General features: G+C 41.4%; 1 protein-coding gene across 2 annotated transcripts in view; it reads left to right on the top strand.

Moving 5' to 3' along the window:
* The window catches only part of LOC127576238 (rho guanine nucleotide exchange factor 17-like), a 336,698-nt gene that overhangs the window by 198,274 nt on the left and 111,626 nt on the right, over positions 1-26,798 (top strand). For both annotated transcript variants that reach the window (XM_052026676.1, XM_052026675.1), the window contains exons 2-3: positions 6,360-6,437; positions 10,457-10,639. In XM_052026676.1, the coding sequence (XP_051882636.1) occupies positions 6,360-6,437; positions 10,457-10,639 (261 nt within the window). The remainder of the gene's footprint in view (positions 1-6,359; positions 6,438-10,456; positions 10,640-26,798) is intronic.

The raw sequence follows: 26,798 nt of genomic DNA, 5'->3' as shown, positions 1-26,798 counted from the left end.
TAACTGAGCTTTCTGGGTAGAGAATTCCAACGAATCACATGCCCTTTGAGGGAAGAAATTTCTCCTCATTCTCCTCCTAAATGGCTTACTTATTATTTTGAGACTGACCTCCAATTCCAGCCTCCTCAGCAAAACTCCAGACCTCAGGGGAAATATCTTGCCCATATCTACTTTGTTGATACTTCTAAGATTTTTTTTTGTGAGTGTTCTTTTTCAAATGATCTAAACTTTCTGGTTGTGGATGATTGAAGGGATATAGCAGACAATAAGGCTGCCCTTAGAAATAATGCTTTGTGTACACATTTTGTTTTGCATTTGGCCAGAAGGGCCTCAATGTTTCTTCCTTGGGCAAAGTAGGTGACAATATATTACACATTTAAAGTGCTTTGCTGGTGTCTCTGGCTTCTTCAACCATTATAAACATTATTTTGGAGTGGAGCTTGGATTGAAGTCTTGCTTGATCTCTCCAGTAGCATGCTGGGAGTTGCAGGCCCCACAGTCATTTCCAACCTCAGGAAGGTTAATAAGGTAGTGACCCATTGGGGAAGCAAGAGTTCGATGGGATATTAAGACTGGTTTATTTGCATTCATAAAACTCAATTGTATTACTGTTCTAGAATAATTGCTTTGATGATGCACTGTCCCAAGGACATTTGTAAATATGAGACATAATTCTGCCACTGACAGAATGCCAATATTCAATAAACAGTGCTATGAAATGGTTGATTATCTGTCATCCTTATGTGGATGCTTAATTGGAATAGTAAAGCCCATTTGGCTCTCCGAGGTCCAGTTAAATCTTATATTTATTTGATGCTTATTTTTAGCAAGGCAGGAAAGTCAAAAGTTTAGAAGTAGCCACAGGTGCACACCATCAAAAGTGATGAGTGTCAGTGTCTTATTCCCTACCCCATCCATTTTTGCCTTGGCTTTAAGCAGGCACAGCACACCCAAAATGGCTTCAATTAAATTTTCTTCACATGCACCTAACCAGGGTTTAGTGATCCCCTTGAGGTCCCTCAGTGTTAACCACCACACCGATTACAAGCCTGTGATACCCGATGCAAGCCACAATTGTGTACATCCATGGTCTGACATAGGTCCAGCCCCAGTCTTGCAAAGGGCCACCAATGGTGGTGTGTAGGCTTCTGGAATGCTCACTCGAAATTAGTGGGTTGCGTAATTTGGCTTGGCCTGATTGCACCTCAGAGTCATAGAGTTATACAGCATGGAAACAGGCCCTTTGGCCCAACTTGTCCATGCCGACCAAGGTGCCTTCCTGAGTTAGTCCCACTTGCCGCATTAGGCCATATCCCTCTAAATGTTTCCTATCCATGAACCTGTCTGAATGTCTTTTAAACATTGTCATTGTACCTGCCTCTATCACTTCCTCTGGCACCTCTTACATAATTGGCGAGGCTTCTTAAATTGTGGGATTATCTCAGAATCAGAGTCTTTCCAGTGGCCTCAATTCTTCCATGTCCCATCACCCCTCATGATGTCTTCCAAAGAAGGCATGAGAGTAGAACATTCTTCTTCCTGGCTCATTTCCGTGGTTTTCCGGGCAGCTGTACCAGTGTGAGAAGCTCCAGGAATTAGAGTGAAATGGGCCTCCATCCCATGTTCCTGCCCCCTGTACCTGGGGAACTCTAGAAAGGAGGATGGAGCAGATGAAAGCTCAGTGTAATGTCCTGTCAAACAATGCAACACTCCTTTGGTACCACACAGAAACCTCACCCTTTGTAATGCACCCAGGACCTTGGAGTGTGACATGAACTCAAAGGTAAGAGTGCTGTCCACTTTGTCCAGAAATATAACCAGCCATAGAAATCCGAGGTAGCATTGCCTGATTTTCCCCTCCTTCCATCTGCTCCATCATTTATTTAGATTGCGGATTGCACGGTGGTTCAATCCAATTATAAATCTAGCCACTCAGTTCTGCAAACAATTTTACATGTCCTCACATCAGCTGGAAGCTAAACCATGACAATAGAAGCAGGATGCAGTACTGGAGTGGGTCTGTGCTGTCAGTCCATGAATTAGGTTTATCTGCAATTTGTGCCAATACATCAAGCTATGCAGAATTTACAGCACAGAAACTGACAAATGGTTCCAGCTTGTCAGTGTTCTGAAGAAGCCTCTTTCCAGCCTGCTTTATCTAATTGTGTTCCCATGTCCTCGTATTCCTTTCTCCCACAGATACCCACCTAGCTATCCTCTAAGGATGTTTGCACTCTTTAGAGAATACACTTCCTTGCTATGACTGGTAATTTATTTGCCAGCCAATTCCTCGGTGATTTTAAATTAAAATTGATGTTGACTGATCCTCATTATCATTCTTCCTGAGCTCTCGAGCGTAAACGTTTTAGTACACTAGAGTAAATACTTGGTGACAATTAAAAGTATTTAGGTATTTTTGATTCTTGTTGGCACTATCATGAATTGGGAACTGTTGCATACTTTCACCCTTGATTCCTTACCATCTTCACTATTAGAAATGAAGGGAGCTGTTGTTCAGAAGGTACTCAATGGTAAACCACAGGCAGCTGAGTTTATCAATCAAGCAACTCAAAAGATGCAGAATTCTCACTCGTGAATGGGATGAAGTTATGCATTCCAAGTTTGCCAGTGATTGCTTTTCCAATTTTGCTGCAACTTTCATTGGAATATAATAAAACGCAGTAGCTGAGATTTTGCTAGCAGTTTCATGTGAAACTGCCAGTATTTTGTCAGGGTAAGTTTCAGGGCTCCTAGATGGAAGATACAGAGACATACAGCATGGAAAAAGGCCCTTCAGCCCAACTCGCCCATGCTGACTAAGATGCCCATCGAAGCAAAGGGATAGTCAATGTTTCGGGTCAAGACTTCTGGCAAGTTAGATGGTATCTATGGAGAAAGAAAGAGGTAACATTCCAGCTTGATGGCCTTTCTTCAGAATTGTTAGCTCCTCTCAGACACCTTACATTAATGGTTATTGAATGCAACCATGATCTTTTCAGGGGGAAGGAAAGGAGTCATACTTAACCTCCCTACAGTTCCAATCACGGTGGCTAACCGGGGAAGGGAGTTCAGGTCAAATGTCCTCATGACCATTTCTCTTGGCACCAGCTACTGAATGAACAATTTTCAAATAAAGTGCAGCATTTTCCCCAGTAAATTAGAGACATTCCCAAAGCCTAACATAAGCCAGTTATCAAAAATTAATATGAACAAAATACCTCCAAAATAAAACTACTGCATTAATTTGGAAAGATGTAAAAGGAGTAATAAAACTGACTCCAGATCCAGTCTGTAGCCTGAGCTCCTAATCTGTACAACGAGGATTATGTTTCTTTTATCAGTGGTTAAATACTGATAAGTACAGAACTCATTTGCCCAAACATTCTAATCTTGAATCAGGATTTCCATGGCTTTGTTTAAAAGGGACCAAGTGGTTCTGCCAGCTGACTATATACTATATTTGTAAGTGAATATTGTGTTAGTTATTAAAATGATTATTCAAATATTTGGAGTTGGGGCTTTGTTGTAACGATGGCCAGCTTGTGCACTGGCTGGTCAGTGCAACAAAAAGGAAATGCTCCAAACGAGGCCCAGCTTGGTTGAATTATATTTTCAGTGGCTACCAATGTTTGTGGCCCAATTCATAAATTAAAGACTAAAAAATTGTATTGCTTCTTCTCAGTTATTATTCATTTATACATCATATATCTTGTGCTAATTGGATATGTACAATGACATTTGCCACAGAAGTCCTGATAAAATGAATCTGTCATCTATTGGGTAAAACTCCCATCTATTGGGGAGACTTGTTCTTCAGCAAAAAACAAATTGATGGAGGAACTCAGCAGGTCAGGCAGCATCTGTGGAGGCAAAAGGATGATCAACGTTTCGGGTCGGAACCCTGTATCAGGCCTCCACAGATGCTGCTTGAACCACTAAGTTCCTCCAGTGGTTTATTTTTTGCTCCAGGTTCCAGTATCTGCTATCTCTTGTGTCTCTAAGCCCTGTAGTTCACTTTGATCTTGAAAATGTGCAAAAAAAATTAATGAAAATAGAATTTGAAGGGACTGATGGTGTGGGGTGGGAAAATGCAACTTTCAGTCTCCAAGTAAGTAATATTCTCTTTCTTCCTAAATATTTAACATTCAGAAAACATACTCCTTGATACTTCCAGTACAAAGTCTGTTATACTGCAGGACCTGACCACCCGAATGTTTAGCATTTGCAACACTCAGGACAAATTCACAGTTTTTAATATGACACATTTATAATATGTCTCACAGAATTCCAAACATTCAGGTCTAGTCCTGGACCACTTGACATTCACGATACTTACTCCTGACTACAGCTCAGATAAATGGAGACTATCTGTGAAAAGGATCATTCTATCTCAGCTGATCCCACATGGTTCAAATAAGGTGTTATGTTGGATGTTAAAACCAAAAAAAAATTATATGCTGGAAATCAGAAACAAAAACAGAAAATACCTAAAACACAGGAAGTTCTGATGAAGGGTCATTGATCTGAGACTTTTACTCTGTTTCTCTCTTTACACACAGTCCCACACCTGCTGAGTGTTTCTGCATTTTCTGTTTTTGTTATCATGTGGTCAGGCTTAGCTCCAAATGAATTGCTCATTCTTTTGGGATTGGATTTAAGTGGCCTTTGCAGTGATATTCCATATGATATTAGCATCAGGTATTAACCTTCCCTACAGAGAGATATTTGTTCTCAGAGTGATTTCATCCCAGAAACTATTTTGCCAATTGATGTTGTGAGTGGAGTGAAGAGTTTCCTTCTCGCAAGGGGAAAGTAGTAACGATTAATTTAATTCTTAACCATTTTGTATATTATACACAGAGTAACAACTGGCTCCAAGTTTTGAAATCCAGTTCTAGTGGTTTGCTGTATCAACTTGTTTAATAAAATAAATGCACAATCCTGGAACAATTGGGATTCATTTAATCTTTGGCCTGAACTTTTAATTAAAACAAAAAGACATTTTGTTTCCATTTATCTTGAAAAAGACCACAGTGTTTCAGGATGATGCTTAAATAGATCAGGAATTTGAGATGGTTTTGAGAATGTTTAGTATTTTCAACAATGAAAGCCTATGACTATCTGAGGAAATGTCTATGCTCAATACTATTACCGTACCTTCACAAGTACTGAAAATACATTTAGAAGTAAAAAGCAAACAACTAAAGTTTAAAGTGAAACAGCTAAACTTGCTGGATGGACAATCCTTAAATGTGCAATATAGCAAAAACATGGTGCATTTTATTCTGACTGTTGTTCAGGAACAATAGAATCCCCATATAATGGAATGAATTATGAAGCCATGTTGTAATTGGTAATTGGTTTATTATTGTCACATGTACTGAGATACAAAACTTTGTTTTGCACGTCATCCATACAGATCATTTCAAAACATATCCTTATGTAGTACAAGGGAAAAGCAATAACAGAATGCAGAATATAGTATTACAGTTACAGAAAAAGTGCAGTGCAGATAGACAATAAGGTGCCAGGGCCATGATGAGGTAGATTGAGAGATCGAGAGTTCGTCTTTATTGTACAAGAGATCTGTTCAATAGAAGCTATCCTTGAGCCTGCTGGTGCGTGTTTTCAAGCTTTTGTATCTTCTGCCTGATGAAAGGGGGGAGAAGAGAGAATGTCTGGGGTGGGGGGTGGTCTTTAATTATGTTGGTTGTTTCCCCGAGCAGCGGAAAGTGTAAACAGAGTCCAGGGAGAGGAGGCTGGTTTGTGCGTGTAGAATGCTGCGATCAGGTGCAAGCCTGAAATTAGCTGGAACAACAAACCTCAGACCTCCCGTAAGCTTTTGGAAATAAACATACACATTATTAAAATTAGTTTTCACATCCTTTTTTCTTGTTGCACTTATATTTTAATTATAGTTGGAATGAGATGAGGGAGCAGGGTTTTTTCCACTAACACAGTTGGCAGACTCAATGCTTTGGTGTTGAGCCATACAGATAAGACATGTTCATAATTTGATTCCCAGTCTGTTTGAGTTGGAAGATCTCAAATGGCAGCAGTCTAAAAATGGCCCTAGTGACTTGACATTGGGTAATGAGGCAGGGCTCCCATTTCTGATGCTGTCCAGTTGAAAAGAGCTGTTTGTGTGACAGCTGGGGATTATGAACAGCCCTGCAACCAGCCAGCTGACACAGCCTGAAGTTAGCCCTGTTAGTGATCCATTGGGCCAGGAAGTAGAATGTAGACAGTGCCCATGGAACTACTTCAAGAAGGTGACAGGCATCCAGAATAACTGCTCCCCGATGGCCTTGCTCTTCACTGATGCCAATCCTCATGGTGTTTTCTTTCTCCTCACACAGGATATGAGAAAGCATGTAATGATGACCCTGCTGGATGCGGAACAGTCTTACGTGGAGTCTCTCCGAACACTCATACAGGTATGTGTGTGTGTGTGTGTGTGTGTGTGTGTGTGTGTGTGTGTGTGTGTGTGTGTGTGTGTGTGTGTGTGTGTGTGTGTGTGTGTGTGTAACTGGACCGGACTGATACGGACATTTGTGTGAATATTGTGGAGCACGTGATCACATCAGCTACTATCCTGACCTCCTTGAGATGTGGGGCAGGGAGCCTTCCCCCTGATCTTAAGATAAGATTTTTTATTAGTCACATGTACATCAAAACACGCAATGAAATGCATCTTTCTTGCATGGAATATCCTGGGGGCAGCCCGCAAGTGTCGCCACGCTTCCAGTGCCAACATAGCATGCCCACAACTTCCTAACCCGCACGTCTTTGGAATGTGGGAGGAAACTGGAGCAGCCATCTCCACTCCAATCAATCTGCCCTGTTATTATTTTCACCCCACCTGCAAACCGCTTCCCCGCCACCTACTCCATAATTTCCTCTACCCTACACCATGGTGACAGGTCACAGAAGGAAGTCTTTGGGAGTGATTGCAGATGCAATGCCAGTTCTACTGCGCTCAATGCTTAGGATACTGTGTGCAGTAGAATACTAGACCCTTGTGGCCTCCCTCCACACTTACTCTTGCTGCTTATTAAGCGACCTGGATTCAAGGACTCAGAGCAAAGTGGTCTGGTTTGTAGACAACAACAAAAGAGAAGGGACAGTGGAATTGATGGAGTTGGAACAGTCCCGAGCCTGCAAACAATTTGGATAAAATATAGAAATGGGATGAAGAATGGCCGACATGTTTAATGTAAGGGCACATAAAGTGCTACACAGAGGAAGAAACACCACCTGGATTGAGGTGAAATAGCAAAGGATAAAGTAAAACTAGTACATGGACACAACCATTACAGCACATCAACCAACCAAGTTCATTGAGATGTCAGACTGTAGTGGAATTGGAAGATACGTGTACAAACCAGTCAAAGAAAATTTTATTGCAGTAAACCTAGATAGAGAAATCTTAGTTAAAACCCTGGAATTATTATTGGGACAAAGCTACAATTATGAAAGTGGTGGTGTGGGTTGGAGAAGCAAGGTGGAGTTACAGGAAGGAAGAAGGTAAAGGTATGGTATTGCCATTGTTTTGTTTAATTGATTGTGCCAAAGAGGTGCTGAACTGTTTTTCCAATTGGTCGATAAGTTCTATTATCGGCCGATGTCAGGAGCCAATGCCTGCCTGCTTCTCCCACCTGGCACTGGTCTCAGTGCATTGCCCATCAGCAGGTGTGTAAAAACTGATTTTCCCTCACTCTACGTGCAGAAATAACTGATCCCCAAAGCCCGTTTCATAATGGTATCTGTATCCTGACCCACCATGTGAGAAACCAACAGGATCGAATCAGGAACTAGTTTCATATTTTGCCTTACTCACTTGCAGGGTGTGGACATCACTTGCTGCTGGCTTTAATTGTCGGCTCTAAGTGCCCTCTCTCAGGGTAAGCAGATAAAACTCAACCACACTGGTGCACCTGAAATCACATACAAGCCAAACTGGATCATTCTGGTAGACTTCTATCCCAAACCACGTGGGTTTTTGCAACAATTGATTGTTTCATGGCCACCATAACTAATGCTGGCTTTTTGTTGCAGATTGAATTAATTACCTGACTTTAACCACCCTCACTCCCACCCCCACACCCCCCACTCCCAGCTACTGTGGTGGGATTCGATCTTCAGATTGATAGTCTATGCCTTTGGATATCTAACCATAATGCTACCAAAGTCCTGATCAGTACTACCCACTGAGCCACAGTTGATGCATACAGGAAGTTTTTCTCTATACTATGTCTTTTGGGATTTTTGGAGCCAGTTATCCATATTTTCTCTGATCTGCACATTTTGTCTGTCGCAGGCCAGGCAAGACTCAGGCTGCCAAGGCAGCTGGCTGTTGACATTTGAAGAAGGATTTCAGGCTAAGGATTGCCCAAATCCCATGCCAAGAAAGAAACACTGTGAACTGTGAAGTACATCTTCCATAGTCAGTAGTCCTGTCCTGTAGTTTCAGCACACATCTAACTTGGATCTAACATATTGCTTCCATGAAGAAAAATGTTGGCCTGTCAGATCCCTTTGGACCCATTCACATATGGGTTTGAAAACTTATGAAAGTATACATACTAAACATTATATTAAATTACAATATTTAATATCACACCAATATGGTATTTGGTATTATACCCTGCACTATACTTTAGGTTATACTTTGTACATGCAATTTGGAATATTTTCTACAATGTATGTAATTTTGCATATTGTGCCAAACAGTATAAGTTATGCTAAAGCACAAATCCTATGCAATTTGCTGCAGCTACATAATGAGTATAATGTATATTACAGTATCTACACTGTTAGATCATTAATCCTTTCCTTTCATCACATAAACTTACATGAACATGTCTAAAACTGATGCCAGTGCCCTAATTTAGTCCAGTTTCCTGTTTGTCCTTCCATATGCTCTTGCCCACCTCCATTGCCTCCTGTCCAGTAATGTCTGTATTTACATTTTCTCAACATTGTTTTCAGATCCTTTCTTGACCTCACCTGCTCGTTTGTCTCCAATCTCCTCCATCGCTGCAGCTCACCAAGTTGTCCGCACTGGCCTCAATCATTCCACCACTGACAGCTGTTGCCGTCAGTTACCTTTGCTGCTTTTTGCATTTCTTTGCTGTTCCCTCTAATCCCCTCTTTCATCATTTAAGATGGTCATTATTACTTCCCTTTTTGATCAAGCTTTCATCATCAATCCTAGTATCCCCTAAGTGTCAAATATTGTTTAATAATGCTGCTGTGAAGTCCCTAGGGAATTTGGCTAAGTTAGATGCACAGTGTAAATGTGAGTGATTATCCTTTGCAACATAATAGAATTCCCTATCAGGTACTACCACTCAGTGAGCTCATGACGAGAGCATTGGATTGCCTAACAGTCTTATTATACTCCAGCCTCTGTACAATGTAACATGCTGCATTCCATGTACTCTAACTTGTACTGTACATGGATGTTATTCTTTGTGTAATATTCTAGGCACCAGAACATGTGAAAATTATTAAAATCCCTTTCACTTTTTAAATTCATGATCATATTCTAAGGTGAATATTTCTGACTGCCTCTGTTTATTCAGATTGTACTCCTTGCCACTATCAACTCTTTTTCCAGTATTTTGCTTTAATTTCATACTTGTGCTTTTAGCTACCCCACTCAAATGTCAGAGATCACCTCTGGCCATCACAGAAAATATCCTCTCTTTTTTGATTCGTAGCAAATTCATTGAATATGAGGAACATTTTCACAGTAGCAAATATTTATACACCATTTTCTGAATATTAGTTAATAAGAAAGCAGTTTAAAATTTGTCAGCAAAAAAAATGACTAAGAATACAAGAACACAAGAAACTAGGAGCAGGAGTAGGCTACTCAGACCCTTAAACTTGCCCCACCATTCATTACGATCCTGGCTGATCTCCTCAAACCTCAACTCTTCTGTTCCACTCCTCCACAGCCATCAAGTCCCTGATCTTTCAAAAATGTATCCAGCTCCTCTTTAAAAACCTCTAGCGATTAAGCCTCTGGGATGGAGAATCCCAAAGATTCATCACCCTCTGCAAGCAGTAGGTTCTAAGCTGGATCCCTAAACCGTTCCAAGTTTGGTGACATTGGGACAAACAAAAAAGGGATGCAGGTATTTGCCCAAGTTTCCCAGGGTAAATCTCTTGTTATTTTCCTGTCACAGTTTCCATCTGTTTGGGACATGGTGTTTATTGTGAAATCACTTGATAGTATCTGAGGATCAGAATTTGGAATTAGATGTAGAATCAGATTCACTCAAGCACTTGGCGTGGGATTAGGGAGCACTGCAAAGACTTTATTGATTCCTCAAATGAAAGAATCAGAATTTGATTTTAAGGAATTCCAATGGATTACAATAAGGGGTGTATTGATCATGCTTTCTACTGCTGATTAATGACTGGTTTTAACATTTCTTTCTGGCAGGGATACATGAGACCTCTGAAGCAGCCAGAGAATTCATCTATCTGTGACCTGGCACTTGTGGATGATATGTTTTTCCAAATTCCGGAAATCTTAGAGCATCACGAGAAGTTCCTGGAACAGGCTCACCAGTGTGTCCAGAACTGGCATGAGAAGCAGAAAGTGGGTGACCTGATGATTGAAACAGTGAGTATTGCGCAAATGTGCACGCCTTCCAAATTAAGGGTGCATGCTGAGAGCTGGAGAGGGGTTGGAGGGAGCTGAGTTCTGGCTGGCTTTATGTGTTCCCGCAGCTGTTTCTCCTTTACAAAGCAAGTCTGAAACAGCCTCCAGCTGATTTCAAGGCAGTTCTGGAGAGCAGCGCCCATTACATGTGCAGATAATTTGATCAAATGCATTGACACCATTGAGAATATTTCAGCAAAAAAAAGTCAAGCAGTACTAGCTAAAGTACTGATGCCAGCATGGAGTATATCAGTATTATTGCTGTTGTTAGCCATACTGAGCATGTTTTTTCAATTCAACTGTGATAGTATTGCTGGATAAGACATCTGAACATCTACTGTAAAAATGTTCTTTATATAATGTAGTTCCTGAAGGTTGAGCATTTACTACAAGGTTCTGTAAGGCATGTGCTACCGTGAGCATTTCGAGAGTTAGTGGGCCAAGAACTTGAGGGTTTCAAAAAGCAGGCAAGTGCCTGTAAGATTGAGCACAAGACTCAAAGTAATGGTACAATATCAACTGCTTGGCACATTAAAAGCAATAAATCATCCAAAGGTGCTGCATAGGTGGATGATCAAACAGAATTTGATACAAAGGGACAAATAATCACCTGCTAATTAGTCCTGCACTACTTTCTTTGAAAATAATATTAGTATTTCCCTGAGACAATATAGCTTTTAGCTCTGTAAATTCTAACATTGCCCAAAGGGGCAGCACTTGGTGAATTTAGTAGAGCTGTTTCCTCATAACTCCAGCAACAGGGGAGTTGCTGATTCCTGGTGCTGTCTGTGATGAGTTTGCACATACTCTCTGTGACTGCGTGGGCTTCCCCTGGGTGCTCAGGTTTCCTCCCACATGCCAAAGATGTGTGGTTTGTTAGGTCACTGTAAATTGCGCCTAGTATGCAGGTGAGTGGTAGTTTCTAGAATGAATTGATGGGAAGGTGGGAAGGATAAAACTTGGAAGAGACTGCAGATGCAAGAATCTGGAGCAGCAAACAATCTGCTGGAGGAACTCAGCAGGTTGAACAGCATCCGTTGGAGGAAAGGAATTGTCGACAATTCGGGTCGAAACCCTGCATCAGGATTCATGTGGAATTAGTGTAACTTGGATGCTTGCTGTTTGGTGAAGACTCAGTGGGGACCCAGTGCTGTTATCCAGGCATGATTACAGTGAAGACTCTATGGCAGAAACAGTATGATTGCAGATCTTTTTGTAGTTTTTTTTAAATGTGTAGATATTTTAAACAGATTTTTTATAACATTACTGATGTATCCCTTTCAGAATCAGGTTTCACTGTTATACAATTGGGTAGAAGTTGCAATGTTTTACAACTTATGAAACAATTGTCACAATAAAGATGGAAGTAGGAATGTTTAAAATTACAACGTAACTTCGCGATCTACATGGCTGAATAAATCATTCTGGCTTATGACATCATTTGGAGTCAATTCTGTTAATAATCCTTATGTAGCACTCCAGGAAGTACCTTTATCTTTTTTAACTTACAATGAAATATTACAATGTGTTAAAATACATGGTTCTTGCATATTGACTTTGAAAAATAGCTAAGATATTGGCCTTTGGAAATGAAGAAAACTGCAGATGTTAGAAATATGAAATAAAAACAGGAAGTGTTGGAAACACTCAGCAGACCAGGCAGCATCTGTGGAGAGAAAAACAGAATCAGTGTTTCAGCTCATTGACTTTTCATCAGAAGCATGAACTCTGTTGCTCTCTCCATGACCTGCTGAGTGTTTCCAGCATCTTCTTGAGCTATTGGCCTTGTTTGGAGGACTGAATAGCTCTAAAGTTTTTTTTTAATTCCCAATATAATTTTTTTAAAAATGCATTAGATATGCGTATGTTTCCTTTCCTCCTTCAGTAAATTTTAAGTGGCACAATGTTGCAAAATATAGACTATCTAGATGGATTGAGGTGGCAGATACATGGCACCTCATTGACACTTCGAGGTTCCCCTCCATATCACACACTTTCTTTGCTTGGAAATATATTGCTAGGTCTAAATAATGAAACAGGATAAAGACAGTTTCTGGATCCATGTATCCATCAGCAGTTTAGGCCCAATGTTCTGAAAATCTTACAATTTTATTTTCTGTTCTTACCTAGATCGTTATATACTATACGATGATCACTCCTGTAAAGAGCTTTTGTACTCCTTACTCTGTTAAAGTCCTGTATTGTACAGGATATTATTGTATTATAATGCATTCCACTGTTAACTAGAAAATCAAAAATCTGCAGGTGCTGGAAATCTAAAACAAACAGAAAATGCTGGAAACACTCAGCGGGCCAAACGACATCTGTGGAGAGATGTTAATATTTCAGGTCAACAATTCTTTGTCAGAACTAGGAATGAAAGGAAAGAGTTTTAACTTTTTTTCTCTCTTTCCCAATTTTAGCAAAGGATCTTAGGCCTGAAACATTAACTCTGTTTCTCTTTCCACACATTCTGCCTGACCTGCTGAGTGTCTCCAGCATTTTCTGTGGTTATTTTATTATGTGGCTCCTTCTCTCCTCCATATTTTCGGTATAGATGTAGCTGGTAAATAAATACATGAAAGAGCTGCAAATGCTGATACACAGTTGATTGGTTTCCACCTATAAATGGAGTCTATACCTTCATCAGAAACTTATTCCTAACAATATATCCTTTGTTGTGGATTCTTTAAAAATGGGACCAAGTCTGAGAAATTATGAATTATTATTCTTAAAAACAATGATTTTGAAACAGAATCTAATCTGGGAACTTTCCTGACAATGTTAGCAGGTACCTTGGTAATGACAAGTTTGCTATCATATGGAAGGCGCAAAGGCCTCACCAACTGGACTGACTATTTTCCAATTTCCTGCCTTTAGGGAAAATCAGGGTAGTGTCCCACACCCAACATGGGAACACATCCCAGTTCCAAGAAAGTGACCTAGTCCTTTTAACAAGATGTTAATAAATCTGCAACATATTTGCAGATGTTGCTTTTTTTTTCATTTCAAACCAAAATAATTGGGTAGAATTCTTTTTTCCAGCATTTTCTGTGGTTATTTTATTGTTAAATGGCTCCTTCTCTCCTCTATATTTTCGGTATAGATATTGCTGGTAAAATTCTTTTTCTGATGGCAAACTTTACTTCATTTAACACTGTTAAGAAATACAACAATCTTGATGACAATCACTGGAATATTTTGGCATAGGTCAGAATCTGAACTTTGATTAATGTGACATTAGACACAACATGAGGAAGGGATAAATATGATGCTATAAGAACAACAGCTAGGGAAATCAATGCAGATATAATAAATGGGTATCAGCTATGCAGGGGCCTGCTGCTGTAGTGCAGGCTTGATACTTCAATATTGAACATGTATGAACAGAACTATTTCATTTACACTGAGTCTGGCTCAATAATCTGGACTGTGTGCCTCAGGTTAATGAAATTCTCCCCAACTCCTCACTGTGTTTTGCAAACACTGTGGTCATATTACCAGAGTTGCTGCAGTTATACCCGATGTTGGTATACCCTTAAAAACCACAAGGCATGGCTTTTAATACATTGTTGTCCCAGGCACTGCAATTGGTTGAGAGACCTTTAATAAAGGGTGTTTTGTCAGTAGCACGACTTCTGTTAATTGCCTTAGTAAGTAGCAGCACCATTGAGCCTATTGCTGCACCATTGCCCACTGCTCTAAAGTTTTTCTTCCAAATGTAAGGCAGACACAAAACATGTTGGGCTCTTGAATTACTCAGTTTCCTTAATAATTGCTAGGCAAACCTCTTTATTTACAAACATTTGGTGGACTGATGTAAACCACACCCAAAATGTACCACTTAAGCAGGATGCCATCTTCAGTGCTGATTTCAAAGGAAAAATAAGGTTTGTTAAAGATTTTTATCTACTGTGGGGTAGCCCACATTTGACCATATTGGTTAATTACATTTTGCAGCCCACGGTGATACTTCAGTGCCAGCTTCATTGTGTTTCCTGGGCTATTTTTATCTCCTTGAGACTGGAATTTATGTGCATTATAATATATTGCCACTAGCTGGCAGTTGGAAGGAAGCTGTAATTTAGAAAGGCCCTGGGTGACATCCAGAAACCATTGAGCTTGGGTCTTTGTGACATCATCCACAACTCTTGAGTAAGCAGTTGCCACATTACTCACTGGCGATCATTCATAATTAGGAATGGTAATGGAGTATATTACATTCATTAATGAATAAATTACAACATTGTCCTCCTTGTTGCACAGCCAAAGTGTGCAACGTATGATCTAGACAGCAGGCTGGTGCTTGAAATGCCTCACCAGAACACAAGAGACAGGAGCAACAAAGGTGGAGGAAACGTTGACTGTCTATTAACTTCCACAAACGCCTGACCCACTGAGTTCCTCCAGCATCTTGTTTGTTGCTCTAGGTTCTAGCATCTGCAGTCTCTTGTGTCTCCAGAAGAAACAGGAGCATGGATTGTCCAATCAGCTCCTCAAGTCTGGTCTGCCATCATTAAGATCATGACTGATCCAATCTTGGTCTTAACACCACTTTCCCACTCTCTTTCCATACCTCTGGTCTCCATAATAGTTCAGATGTCCATTGATGTCTGCCTTGAAATGTAATCTAAAATTTCAGTTCTACAACTCTGGGATTGGGAATTCCAAAAAGCCATGACCCTCTGAAAGAAATTCTTCCACATCTCTGTCTTAAATGGGCAGCCCAGTTCATATATCTATAGGACATGAAGTGCCATATATTTTGCACATGAAGTGGTTAAGGTAGCATGAGGGTCAAGTGGCAAGCAGTTTTTTGCTGCAAGCTTTGAGCAAGTGTGCCAGCGCCTGGTTGTGGAATCAAACAATGGCCACCAGAAGGATTCATTTTTTCTAATCAAAATAAACTTTATTCATAATAAGAGACAAACTATATACAATAATAAAACAGTGCAAACCTTTACATTCGTGTACAGATCAATCATTAGTGTTACTTTTTATAAAAACCACAGCACCGATGCCACTCGTGTGGCTCCCTGGGGTGATACCCCAATCCCATATTTACAATCTTTAAGGGGCTTCCTCACCTGACCCTGCCTCTCCCTCTCCAGTGGCAGAAGAACCCTAAACTGTTGTCCTTCCCCACCGAGCCATTGCATTGGCTGCACCCAGCTTCAGTGCGTCCCTCAGTACGTACTCCTGCAATGGAAATGAGGTACCTAATTTGACCTCATTGCATTTGTCCCTGAGAACGCGGTGTGATCAACCAAGCCAGTCTGCTGTCTTGTAAAGTGAGCATGGTTGAAGAACCCACTGACTCTCACATTCAAAGAAACCTAGATGAGGAACTATGTGAGGCAGTGCCAATGGATCCATAATGCAGAAGGCTGCATGTGCTGACAATGGTTTAGCCAACCCATCCAAAGATGGTTCGGCAATTTCCCTGTCAGTCAGGCTTGGTGAGCACACTAATGTAAGTCCCTGTGATTGATTTCATGGCAAACTTTACATGTGACTTTCCTTTCCTGCTTTCTTCTGGAACAATTATTCTACATTCATTGGGAGGTTGCTGTAATTTGTTTCCTATGCTCTTTAAACTTAACCTGAGTAAATTTTCTCTGCCCCTCATAATTTCATATACAGTAGAGTAGATAGGGCAACTTTTCTCCATTCCAGAGGTGTCTAAAGCTAGAGGCCGCAGGTAAAAGCGGTAAAAGGTTTATAGGGGATCAGAGGAAGAATTTTTTTAACCCAAATGGTGGTTGTAATCTGGAACACACTGTCTGAGGGGGTGGTGGAGGCAGAGACTCTCACAACATTTAAGAAATATCTGGACAAGCATTTGAATTGCCAAAGCATAGCAAGCTATGGATCAATACTGGTACTTGATGGTTGGTATGGAAATGGTGGGCCAAGTGGCCTGTTTCTCTGCTGTATGACCCTTTAACACTAAATTGACTGTTTCCTGCCCCATCTTCAATTCATTGTTTGTAATAAATACTCTGAATCCAGGAAGAGTCTTTGTCCCCACAAGCACTATGAACTGAATGGCCATCTCCCTACCATATTGAACCATCTTTAAAAGAGGTGAAGTTGGAAAATGAAGAAACAATGCTTTTTGTAATATCCACACTCTATTTCCCATCCCAGTGTGTCCGTTGTCACTGAGATCTGATTGGCACCTGTATCATTGCAGTTATAACCACAGGAATGCTGATTCTGCATTCTGCTCATGGTATCGGAGAGATGAGTGAGTGAGCGAAATTCCTCTTCTCATTACTGGAATTCAGTTGGGTTATTTTTGTCTGCTACAGCATGTGATGGGGTCCAAGCATTTCTTCATCATTGAAGTTAAACAGAAAGGGAGACACTGATTGGAGATGGTCTATATCTTCCTGCTGTGGGGAATGTCCTTATTTAATAACAGCAGGTCCAGGGATCGTAGTTAGTTGGATACCAAACCCAGGCAGCTAACCTAACCAGCTTTGTTTTGACTGAATTAAAGGTGCCTCACAGCTCCAGTTCATAAAAATTTAGTGCAATTACATCACTGGTGACACATACTAGCACTGATTAAAAGATTGGGCCTTGGCAGACCTCCTCAAGGGGAAATCACTATCTTGGGAAGTAAGTCCGTGTTTTCTGCAGGCAGCAGCAGAACAGTGCCCATAATTATTCATGCAGTGAGTTGATCCATGAATTAGCTCTACTGGCAAATGAACAAAAAATGTGCGGCGCACATGCAACATTTTTGTGCAGAGTCGAGTCATGTTTACACAGTTGAAATGGGGCTTGTGATGTCAGGGGACTGGCCAAATTGTCTTGCTCTTCTGCCATCTTGAATCACACAATTGGCACAGCATGGTAAGCAAGCTATTTGGCCCATTGAGACCATACCAACTCCTAGTAGAGCAATCTCAACAGTGCCGCTCCCCAGCTCTTTCCTGACAGTTCTGTAAATTATCTCCTTCAAATGCCTCTTTGGTTCCTTTTTAAAAGCCCTGATTGATTCATTTTTTACCACCTTTACAAGGCAGGGAGTTCCTGAAGTGCAGAAGTTATTTTGCATTATGAGTTAACCCGATCGAGGTTTAGAAAGAGTGATGCCAATTCTTCTGCCTATGCTTGGTTACTTTGAGTAATAATTACATTGCCAGTGACCTTGGCACAGAGGCCCACATTTTATCCTTTAAATTTTTAAAAGGCTACAAAACAGTTACTTGGAGACACAAGAAATTCTGCAGATGCTGGAATCTGGAGCAATACACAAGAAGTGCTGGAGGAACTCAGCAGGTCAGGCAGCATCCATGGAGGGGAAATAAACAGTCGACGTTTCGGGCCGAGATCCTTCATCAGGACTGGAAAGGAAGAGGGCAGAAGCCAGAATAAGAAGGTCAGGGGAGGGGGAGGAGGACACGCAGGCAGGGGATAGGTGAGTTCAGGTGACAGGCGAGTCCAGGTAAGGGGGGAAGGTAGGTGGGGGACAGGAAGGGGAGAAGATGTAGGAGGTAGAAGAGGCCAAGGGCTGAAGAAGAAGGAATCCAGTAGGAGAGGGCAGTGGACCATGGAATAAGGGATGGGGGACGGGAGGAGAGGAGATGAGCAGATCATCAAGGTGGGGGAAGGAAGCCATAGGAATAAGGGAAGACAAAGGAGTGGGGGAGGAGAAAAAGAAGGGGTGGGTTTACTGGAAGTTAGAGAAATCAATGTTGAGGCCATCAGGTTGGAGACTCCCAAGGCGGAATATGAGGTGTTGTTCCTCCAACCTGCGTCTGGCCTCAACGTGGCAGTAGAGGAGGCCATAGATAGACATGTCAGTATGGGAGTGGGATGTGGAATTGAAATTGGTGGCCACAGGGAGGTCCTGGCTGTTGCGGCGTTTTCTGTATGCTTATTTTCTGTATGGTGTTGACCCTGTGTGGCTGTGTTATGATGTCATTTTGCGCTGAGAAGAAAGTTGTGAATTTTCAGGCCGATCCACTCACCATGATGGAAGGGAAGGCGAGACATCAGGGCAACCAGTGACAGGGTTGGCTTCTGTCAAGCAGCTATCTTAACAGTAAATAAATGAACAATTGCATTTTTATGAACAGTATTGGAAGAGTGCATAAACCTTAGTACAAAAGATTATCTTTTTGTTTTTCTTCTGCGTTTTTTGCCTCATGATGAACAACTTGCTAACTCCAAGTTAATACTGCATGGCAGGCAACTTTATTGGCACTCTGCTGAATCCCTTTCATTGCAAGTTTCAGCCCCATTCTCCAGCTTATTCACAGTGATTACAACCTGCATTCCACAACCAAAATGGCTTCACAAGGGAGCTGCAAGTCTGCTGTCTAATCCCATTTTGCTTTAGCTTTTCAACAACAACAAAAAGAAAGATCCATGAGCCTTTTAAATCATTTGTCAGAGCTTATCTGTGAAGGTGGGATCAGGACTAAAGCCACTGAGCCTTGATTTTGGATGGTGCAGTGGAATGCAATCCCCGAAACCACCATTAAGCATCCCGGAATTCAAGTAATAAAAATGGAATTTCACTTATTTGGTCACAGTAAAGGAATGGTCCTGATAAGGACTGAAGTTTCTTCTTAAAGTACAGTGGGGATGGTAGGGACAGAAAGGGGAGCAGAGGGAGAAAGTAAGAAACAAGCCTGTAGTGGAATGAGTTAAATCAGTTTTCATCAAATAGATGGAGTTGCTGAATTTCTTTTATTCATTGATTTTCAGTTACAGTCCTTGTTTTAATTTAGAATACAAACACACACACACACACACACACACACACACACACACAGCCAGAGTAATCCACATACAAGCATGTGTGCACATACAGTATAATGTGGAATACATATACAGACTCACAAATACACACAAATACATTGAGTGCATCATACATACAAAAACTACATACACACAGTGTAATATACATACTGCAAACAGCATAATTCCACTTATGTCACATACACATATAAATATGTCACATACACATACAAATATAATGTGGTACATATGTGTCATGATTCTCTCACATATGTACACACATAAACAATGTGATATTTGTACTAAAACACAGCATAACTCTTACAAACAACACAAAAATTGGTGGAGTTCTGAATAGGAAAGTTGTCAAAAGGTACAGCAGGGTATAGATCAGCTAGAAATTTAGGCAGAGAAATGTTAAATGGAGTTTAATCTGGACAAATGTGAGGTGTTGCAGTTTGGGAGGTCAAATACAAGAGGAAAGTATACAGTAAATGGCAGGACCCTTGGTAGCTTTGATATACAGAGGGATCTTGGGGCGCAAATCCATAGCTCCCTGAAAGTGGTGACATAAGTGGATAGGGTGGTAAAGAAGGCACACGGCATGCTTGCCATCATTGGTTGGGTCATTGAGTATAAAAGTCAGAAAGTCATGTTGCAGCTGTATAAAACTGGAGTTGGACTGCATTTGGAATATTGTGTGCAGTTCTGGTCACCAGACTACATGAGGAAGTGGAGGGTTTGGAGAGGGTGCAAAAGTAGTCCGCCAGGATGTTGCCTGGTTTGGAGAGTATTACTCTAAGGAGAGGTTGACCAAATCTGGATTATTTTGGCTGGAGTGCGGAGGCTGAGGGGCAACCTGTTAGAAGTATTTAAGGTTATGAGAGGGACAGAGAGGGTAGATAGTCAGAGTCTTTTTGCCAGGGTGGAAATGTCAAATACCAGAGTGCATAGGTTTAAGGTGTGAGGGAGAAGATTTAAAGGGGATGTGCAAGGCAAGTTTTTTACACAGTGGTAGTGCCTGGAGTGCACTACCAAGGGAGGTGGTAGAAACAGATACAATAGCAAGCTTAAAAGACATTTAGACAGACACATGAGCAGGCAGGGAATGGAGGAATATGGACCATGTGCAGGCAGATAGGATTAGATAGATTGGCATCATGGTTGACACAGGCGTGGTTCCTGTGCTGCACTGTTCTTTGTTCTATATTACTATCTCTCTTGCTTTCACATAGGCACACACTCTGATATATTCTGTAACTATGATAAAGTCTTAAATGTTTTGCTGGAAACAGGATATTAATGTCAGATGAGAGATTTGAATTTACCTCTTGGGGATTTGCATGTACAACTTCAAGTCGCTTTCCTATCATCTCTGAATTAATTCAGAGTACATCAGTTGCTGGGTACATTTCTGTGGAAAAGAAAGATTCACTCATTTATGGAGCACCTTCCACAGCCTCAGGGTTTTCCGAAGCTAATGAACTTCCTCTGACGAGCAGCCACTGATCAGTGTAGAAAATGTGGCCAAATTTGCACACAGCAATAACTACACACAGCTATGTGATAATGTGTGTTTTAATGATGTTTACTGGAAGATACTATAAATATTGAGATTAATTAATTTCCCCTCTCTTTAAAGTAGTACCACATGAGAGAGCAGATAGGGACTCGGCCTAACACCTTATATGAAGGACTAGATCTCCAATGACAAAGCCTCCGCCCCCCACCTCAAAATACTGTACTCAAACATTCCTGAATTAGGACAGGAATAGGCCATTCAGCCCTCAAGCCTGTTCTATCATTCAATAAGATCATGGTTCATATTTCTCATTTTTTTCTTATGACATAGAGGAGGCCATTTGGCACATCAAGCCTTGACCATCTCTCAGGATGTTCCCATTTGTCCCATTCTCCTCCTTGTTTCCCTGTAAACAATGTTCTCTCACATGCTCATCAACTCCCCTGATTCTCCTGCCATCACCTACACTGTGGGTAATTTATAGTGTCTAATTAACCTACCAACCAGAACATCTTTGGGATGTGGGAGGGAACCAGAACACCGAGGGCAAACCTACATGGTCACAAGGAGAATGTGCAAACTCCACACAGCACTGCAAGTCAAAATGAACCCCATGTCATCTGAGCTGTACCCAACTCTATTTTCCGTCCATCCATGATAATATTTCACCCCCTTATCAAAAATCTAACTAACCCAGCCTTTAAAAATTTTCCAGAGCTCTGCTTCCACCATTCTCTGAGAGGACTGTAGACTTAAATGGGCAACCCCTTATTTTTAAACAGTGACCCTCTAGTTATAGGTCCTACCCTAAGAGAAAGCATCCTCCCTATCAGCCCTGTCATGAGTATTTAGGATGTTATGTGCTTCAGTTAAGTCATGCACCTGTCTGGATTTTGTGTTCCAGTATATGGAATGGGACTTGAACCACTGAGGCAGAGGCATGACTACTGCCAGATGGGATGCAAGGAACAGGCTCTGGCTTCTTCTTCCTTGCATCACTGAAATGACCATTCTTTATGCTGGAGGCACCATCTGTTTAGATGAGACTGGTCAATCATCTCTTTCGTTTCGTTGTGGGGGATTTTGACAGGCAGAAATTGGCTACCATAGTGAGAATGCTTCATATCATGGCTGTGGTGTTTGCTTTGAGACCCCGAGGGCATGGAAGGAGCTCACTTGTGTTATTTTCCCATGGTAGTTTTACATTTTATTTCCTCTCTAATCCTCAGAGAGGTGTAATAGAAAAACATCCAAAACCAAATATATTAGAGTAATCAGCACGGATTTCAAAAGGCAAGTTCTGCTGACCAATGTGTTTGAACATCTTTGATTTTGAGCGTCTTTGATCCTCCCTCAGTTCATGATTAACTGGCATAAGACAAACCAAGAATGCAACATGACTCCTTCCTTATCCAGGTTAACTGACTGAATATACTATGGTTCTTTGTCCAATTCTTCTACACAACATAATTTATATAACAGCCATTAATACCTTTCCAAAGGTTATCTGTCAGTTATTCAAGGGTAAAGAGAGTGTTGATGTGATGAAATATATTCATAGGCTGCAGTTGCTAAGATTTAGTCTTGCACAATAGATCTTAAAATACAATAGTTTCCTTTTTTTTGATATTGTGGGAAACCCATAGTAATCAGAATGTCACTTTTCATCTCTTGCATGCATTTTAAATCATGGTTGCCATGGTGATTTGAGTGAGGTGCAGCAAATGGTTGACGCACTTAATGGTACAAAGAAATTTTTATCTGTTTAGTTTTTGAGGGGATCTGGACATTGCTGGCCAGCATATACTGCCTATTCCTAATTGCCTTTGAGAAGATGGTGGTGAGCTACCATGTGGAACTTCAGCAGTCTTCCTGGTGAAGGTACTCCCATAGTGCTGTTGGGGAACAGCTTCCTCGACCCAGTAAGGACGAAGGAGCGGTGACATATTTTGAAGTCAGGATGGTGCACAGCTTGGTGGGAAATGTGAAGGTGGTAGTGTTCCCATGCATTTGCTGAGCCATCCTTCTTGGTGGTAGATGTTGCAAGTTTAGAAGGAGCTGCCAGAGTACCCTAGGCAGGGAATGTCAGTGCATTTTATAGATGGTACACACTGCAGACAGTGCACCAATGCTGGACAGAATGAATGTCTAGAGTGATGGATGGGGTACCAGTCACATGGGTTGCTTTGTCCTGGATGGTGTCAAAAGTCTTGAATGTTGATGGAATTGCACTCTTGTGGGGAGTATTCCTCCACACTCCTGACTTATGTCCAAAGATGCTGGAAATAAGTCACTTGTAAACAGATGATTAGGTTATTTCTCATCGGAGATGGCCATTGCCTGGCACCTTTGTGGTGTGAGTGGATTGGGACCAACAAGGCCCTGTCCAAATTCAGTGCTGAGGTTGATGCTGTGCGGCCCATCCAGTTTTAGTCTTTCCCTGTTTCAAGGCAGCAATTGAATGCAACTGAGTGGGATACTTAGAGACAACCGCAGTCTTGAGTGGGTTAGTCTGGTGCAGGCCACTAAATAAGGATGGCATTTTCCTATCCCTGCACGGTTTTTGCAACAGCTACCTTGGAACAGAGAAAGAATAAATTGTAGTCATCATTACCAATGGCCAATTTATATATATTATTGTTGAAATTCCAGATTATTAATCTGAATTCTGACAGGATTTTAACTCATCTCTGGTTTGTTTGTTTGGTTTACTAATCCAGTAATTTAACCACTGCAGCACAACCATACCTATGACTTTTGGGTTCAGCAAAGGGGATTACGTATAACTACCACTGGTAAATTGGTTTATTATTGTTACATGTACCAAGGTACAGTGAAAAACTTGTTTTGCATACTGTTCATACAGATCAATTCATTACAACAGAACATTGAAGTAGTACAAGGGAAAACAATAACAGAGTGCAGAATAAAATGTTACAGTTACAGAGAAAGTGCAGTGCAGGTAGACAATAAGGTGCAAGGCCATAACGAGGCAGATTGTGAGCTCAAGAGTCCACCTTATCATATTAGGGGCCGTTCAATAGTCTTATAACAGTGGGATAGAAGCTGTCCATGACCCCGGTGGTACGTGCTTTCAGGCTTTTTTATTTTTTGTCCAATTGGGCGAGGGGGGTGGAGAAGAGAGAATGTCCGGGGTAGGTGGGGTCTTTGATTATGTTGGCTGCTGTACTGAGACAGTGAGAAGAGTAGACAGAAGGGAGGCTGGTTTCCATGACGTGCTGAGCTATGTCCACAACCCTGTGCAGTTTCTTGCAGTCAGGGGCAAAGCAGCTGCCGTACCAAACCATGATGCATCCAGATAGGATGCTTTCTATGGTGCATTGATAAAAATCAGTGGTGGTCAAAGGGGACATGCCAAAATTCTTTTGACTCCTGAGAAAGTCCGCTCCTAAGCATTTAGAACGTCTTGTTTTGGAGAGAACAGAGACCAGAAGATGAGAGGGTAAAAGTTTTGTCAGGGTGGAGATGAGGAAGTGACTGAAACATCGATGGCTCCAGAAGTATAATGATGAATACAGAGCCAGCTTTTGAGTGACTTGTGGAGATTTGTTTCCAAATGCAGTGTGAGTATAATGGGAAGGAGGGATATAATGGCAAGGGATATGATGAAATGGCCAGAGGTCATGGGAGAAGTGTGGACGCAGGGAGTCTATATTGAGGGACTTAGACAAGATAGGTGGGCAGTGATTTCAGTGGATATGACAGCAAGTTCTGAAATGGACTGAATTCACTGAAGATGGAGTCCAAAGGAGGGAAGATGATAAATTTGGTTCAGCTTTAGGTAGGTTGATGTACAATGAAAGGGAAAGGTGATTGGGGTGGACTGTGTCTCAGAGGAGTAGGGGTGAGTTTTAGTAACAATGGGCTAACTCTCCACAGGCTATTGAGTATTGGTGCTGGTTTCTGATTACTTCATTCTCGAGTTATGTATTAAGGTTGAAATATATGGAATCAGAATCAGGTTTATTATCACTGACATATGTCATGAAATTTGTTGTTTTGTGGCAGCAGTACAGTGCAAGACCTAAATACATAAAACTTTACTATAAGTTACAAAAATAAATAAATAGTACAAAAGAGGAATAACGAGGTAGTGTTCATGGACCATTCAGAAATCTGATGGCAGAGGGGAAGAAGCTGTCCCTGAAGCATTGAGTGTGGGTCTTCAGGCTCCTGTACCTCCTCCCCAATGGTAGTAGAACCATAGAACACTACAGCACAGAAAACAGGCTATTGGGCCCTTCTAGTCTGTGCCGAAACTTTATTCCACTAGTCCCATTGACCTGCACCCAGTCCATAACCCTCCAGACCTCTCCCATCCAGCCCGCGTTTACCATGACAGATGGCAGCCCGTTCCACACTCCCACCACTCTCTGAATGAAGAAGTTCCCCCTAATGTTCCCCCTAAACTTTTCCCCTTTCACCCTAAAGCCATGTCTTCTCGTACTTATCTCTCCTAATCTAGGTGGAAAGAGCCTACTCACATTTACTCTGTCTATACCCCTAATAATTTTGTAAACCTCTATCAAATCTCCCCTCATTCTTCTACACTCTGAGGAATAAACTCCTAACCTGTTCAATCTTTCCCTGTAATGAGAAGAGGGCTTGTCCCGGATGGTGAGGGGACTTAATGATGGATGCTACCTTCTTGAGAAAGTCCTTAATGATGGCGGGGGGGGGGGGGGGGTGTTGTGCCTGTGATGGAGCTGGCTGAGTCTACAACCCTCTGCAGCCTCTTTCGATCCTGCACGTTGGAGCCTCCATATCAGGCAGTGATGCAACCAGAGTGCGACTGCCTTTGCTGTCCACCATATACCTGTAGAAATTTACTATGGAGAAAAAAATCTTTAAATGGAATTGGGACAAGTCTGTTGAGTGTGTGTGTGAGATCAAGATACGTATACATAATAAATTAATTAATTTTTGACAGAACATATTACTGACCTTGTCTGAAAGCAGGCTGAACAATCTTAATGTTATGCAGGTGTGGATTTCCAGCAGTGCAGATATTTAAAAACTCCCTATTGTTTCTTTAGACCTTTATTCCTTCCCCCAAATGGGAAAGATGTCATTGATCAGCAACGAGGAAGTGTTTTTGATTGGGCTGTGTTGCGTCTGCCTATGCCAGACGACAGAAGGTCCTTCCTGTGACTTCAAGGTGGCCAAGACCACAGCCAAGAAAGTGTCGTTCCTGATGCAGCAGTGAAATCAATTCCATTCTCCCCGACTAAGCATGATATTGGCCTCAGCTAGTTAATGCTGAAGTGAGTGGGCAGTTTTTTGCTGTAGTCAACATCCAGAGAGTGCTGCGTGGAGATTGCCACTTACAGTCTTGCTTAGGAGCCGTGTTACAAAGAAACATATCTGAACATGTGCAATGCAAGAAGAAGCCACTCAACTCAGTTCAGCTTGAAACTGCCCTGAAGGAAGAAGATAGTGCCAAACATGTCACTGACTATTCATTTATAGAGGAAGGAGAATAGATGAAACTCCACTCTTTGCAGTGAAATGGGCTGAAGACTCCTTCCCTAGTCCTGGAGATGAAGTCCAGACTGTGGTTGTGGAGTAGGATTGATGTGGAAGGAAGGAGGGACCTGCAGATGATGGTACACTGATGTGCAGCCAAAGGCCTATTTCATACCTGAAGAAAACTGGAGACAGGAATTTGCCTTTGGAAAACAGCACTAAATGGGTGTTGGAGTATTGCTCCATAGAACTGTATCTCTGGAAGGGAGTAGAACAAGTGCGCAATACTCTCATTTTCCTTTACCACTGACAATCAAGGATGCATTACTACCCCAAGAAATTTTTAGTCTT

This window comes from Pristis pectinata, chromosome 11 (genome assembly GCF_009764475.1).
Source record: "Pristis pectinata isolate sPriPec2 chromosome 11, sPriPec2.1.pri, whole genome shotgun sequence".
Lineage (NCBI taxonomy): Eukaryota > Metazoa > Chordata > Chondrichthyes > Rhinopristiformes > Pristidae > Pristis > Pristis pectinata.
This window is presented reverse-complemented; position numbering and strand designations above follow the sequence as displayed.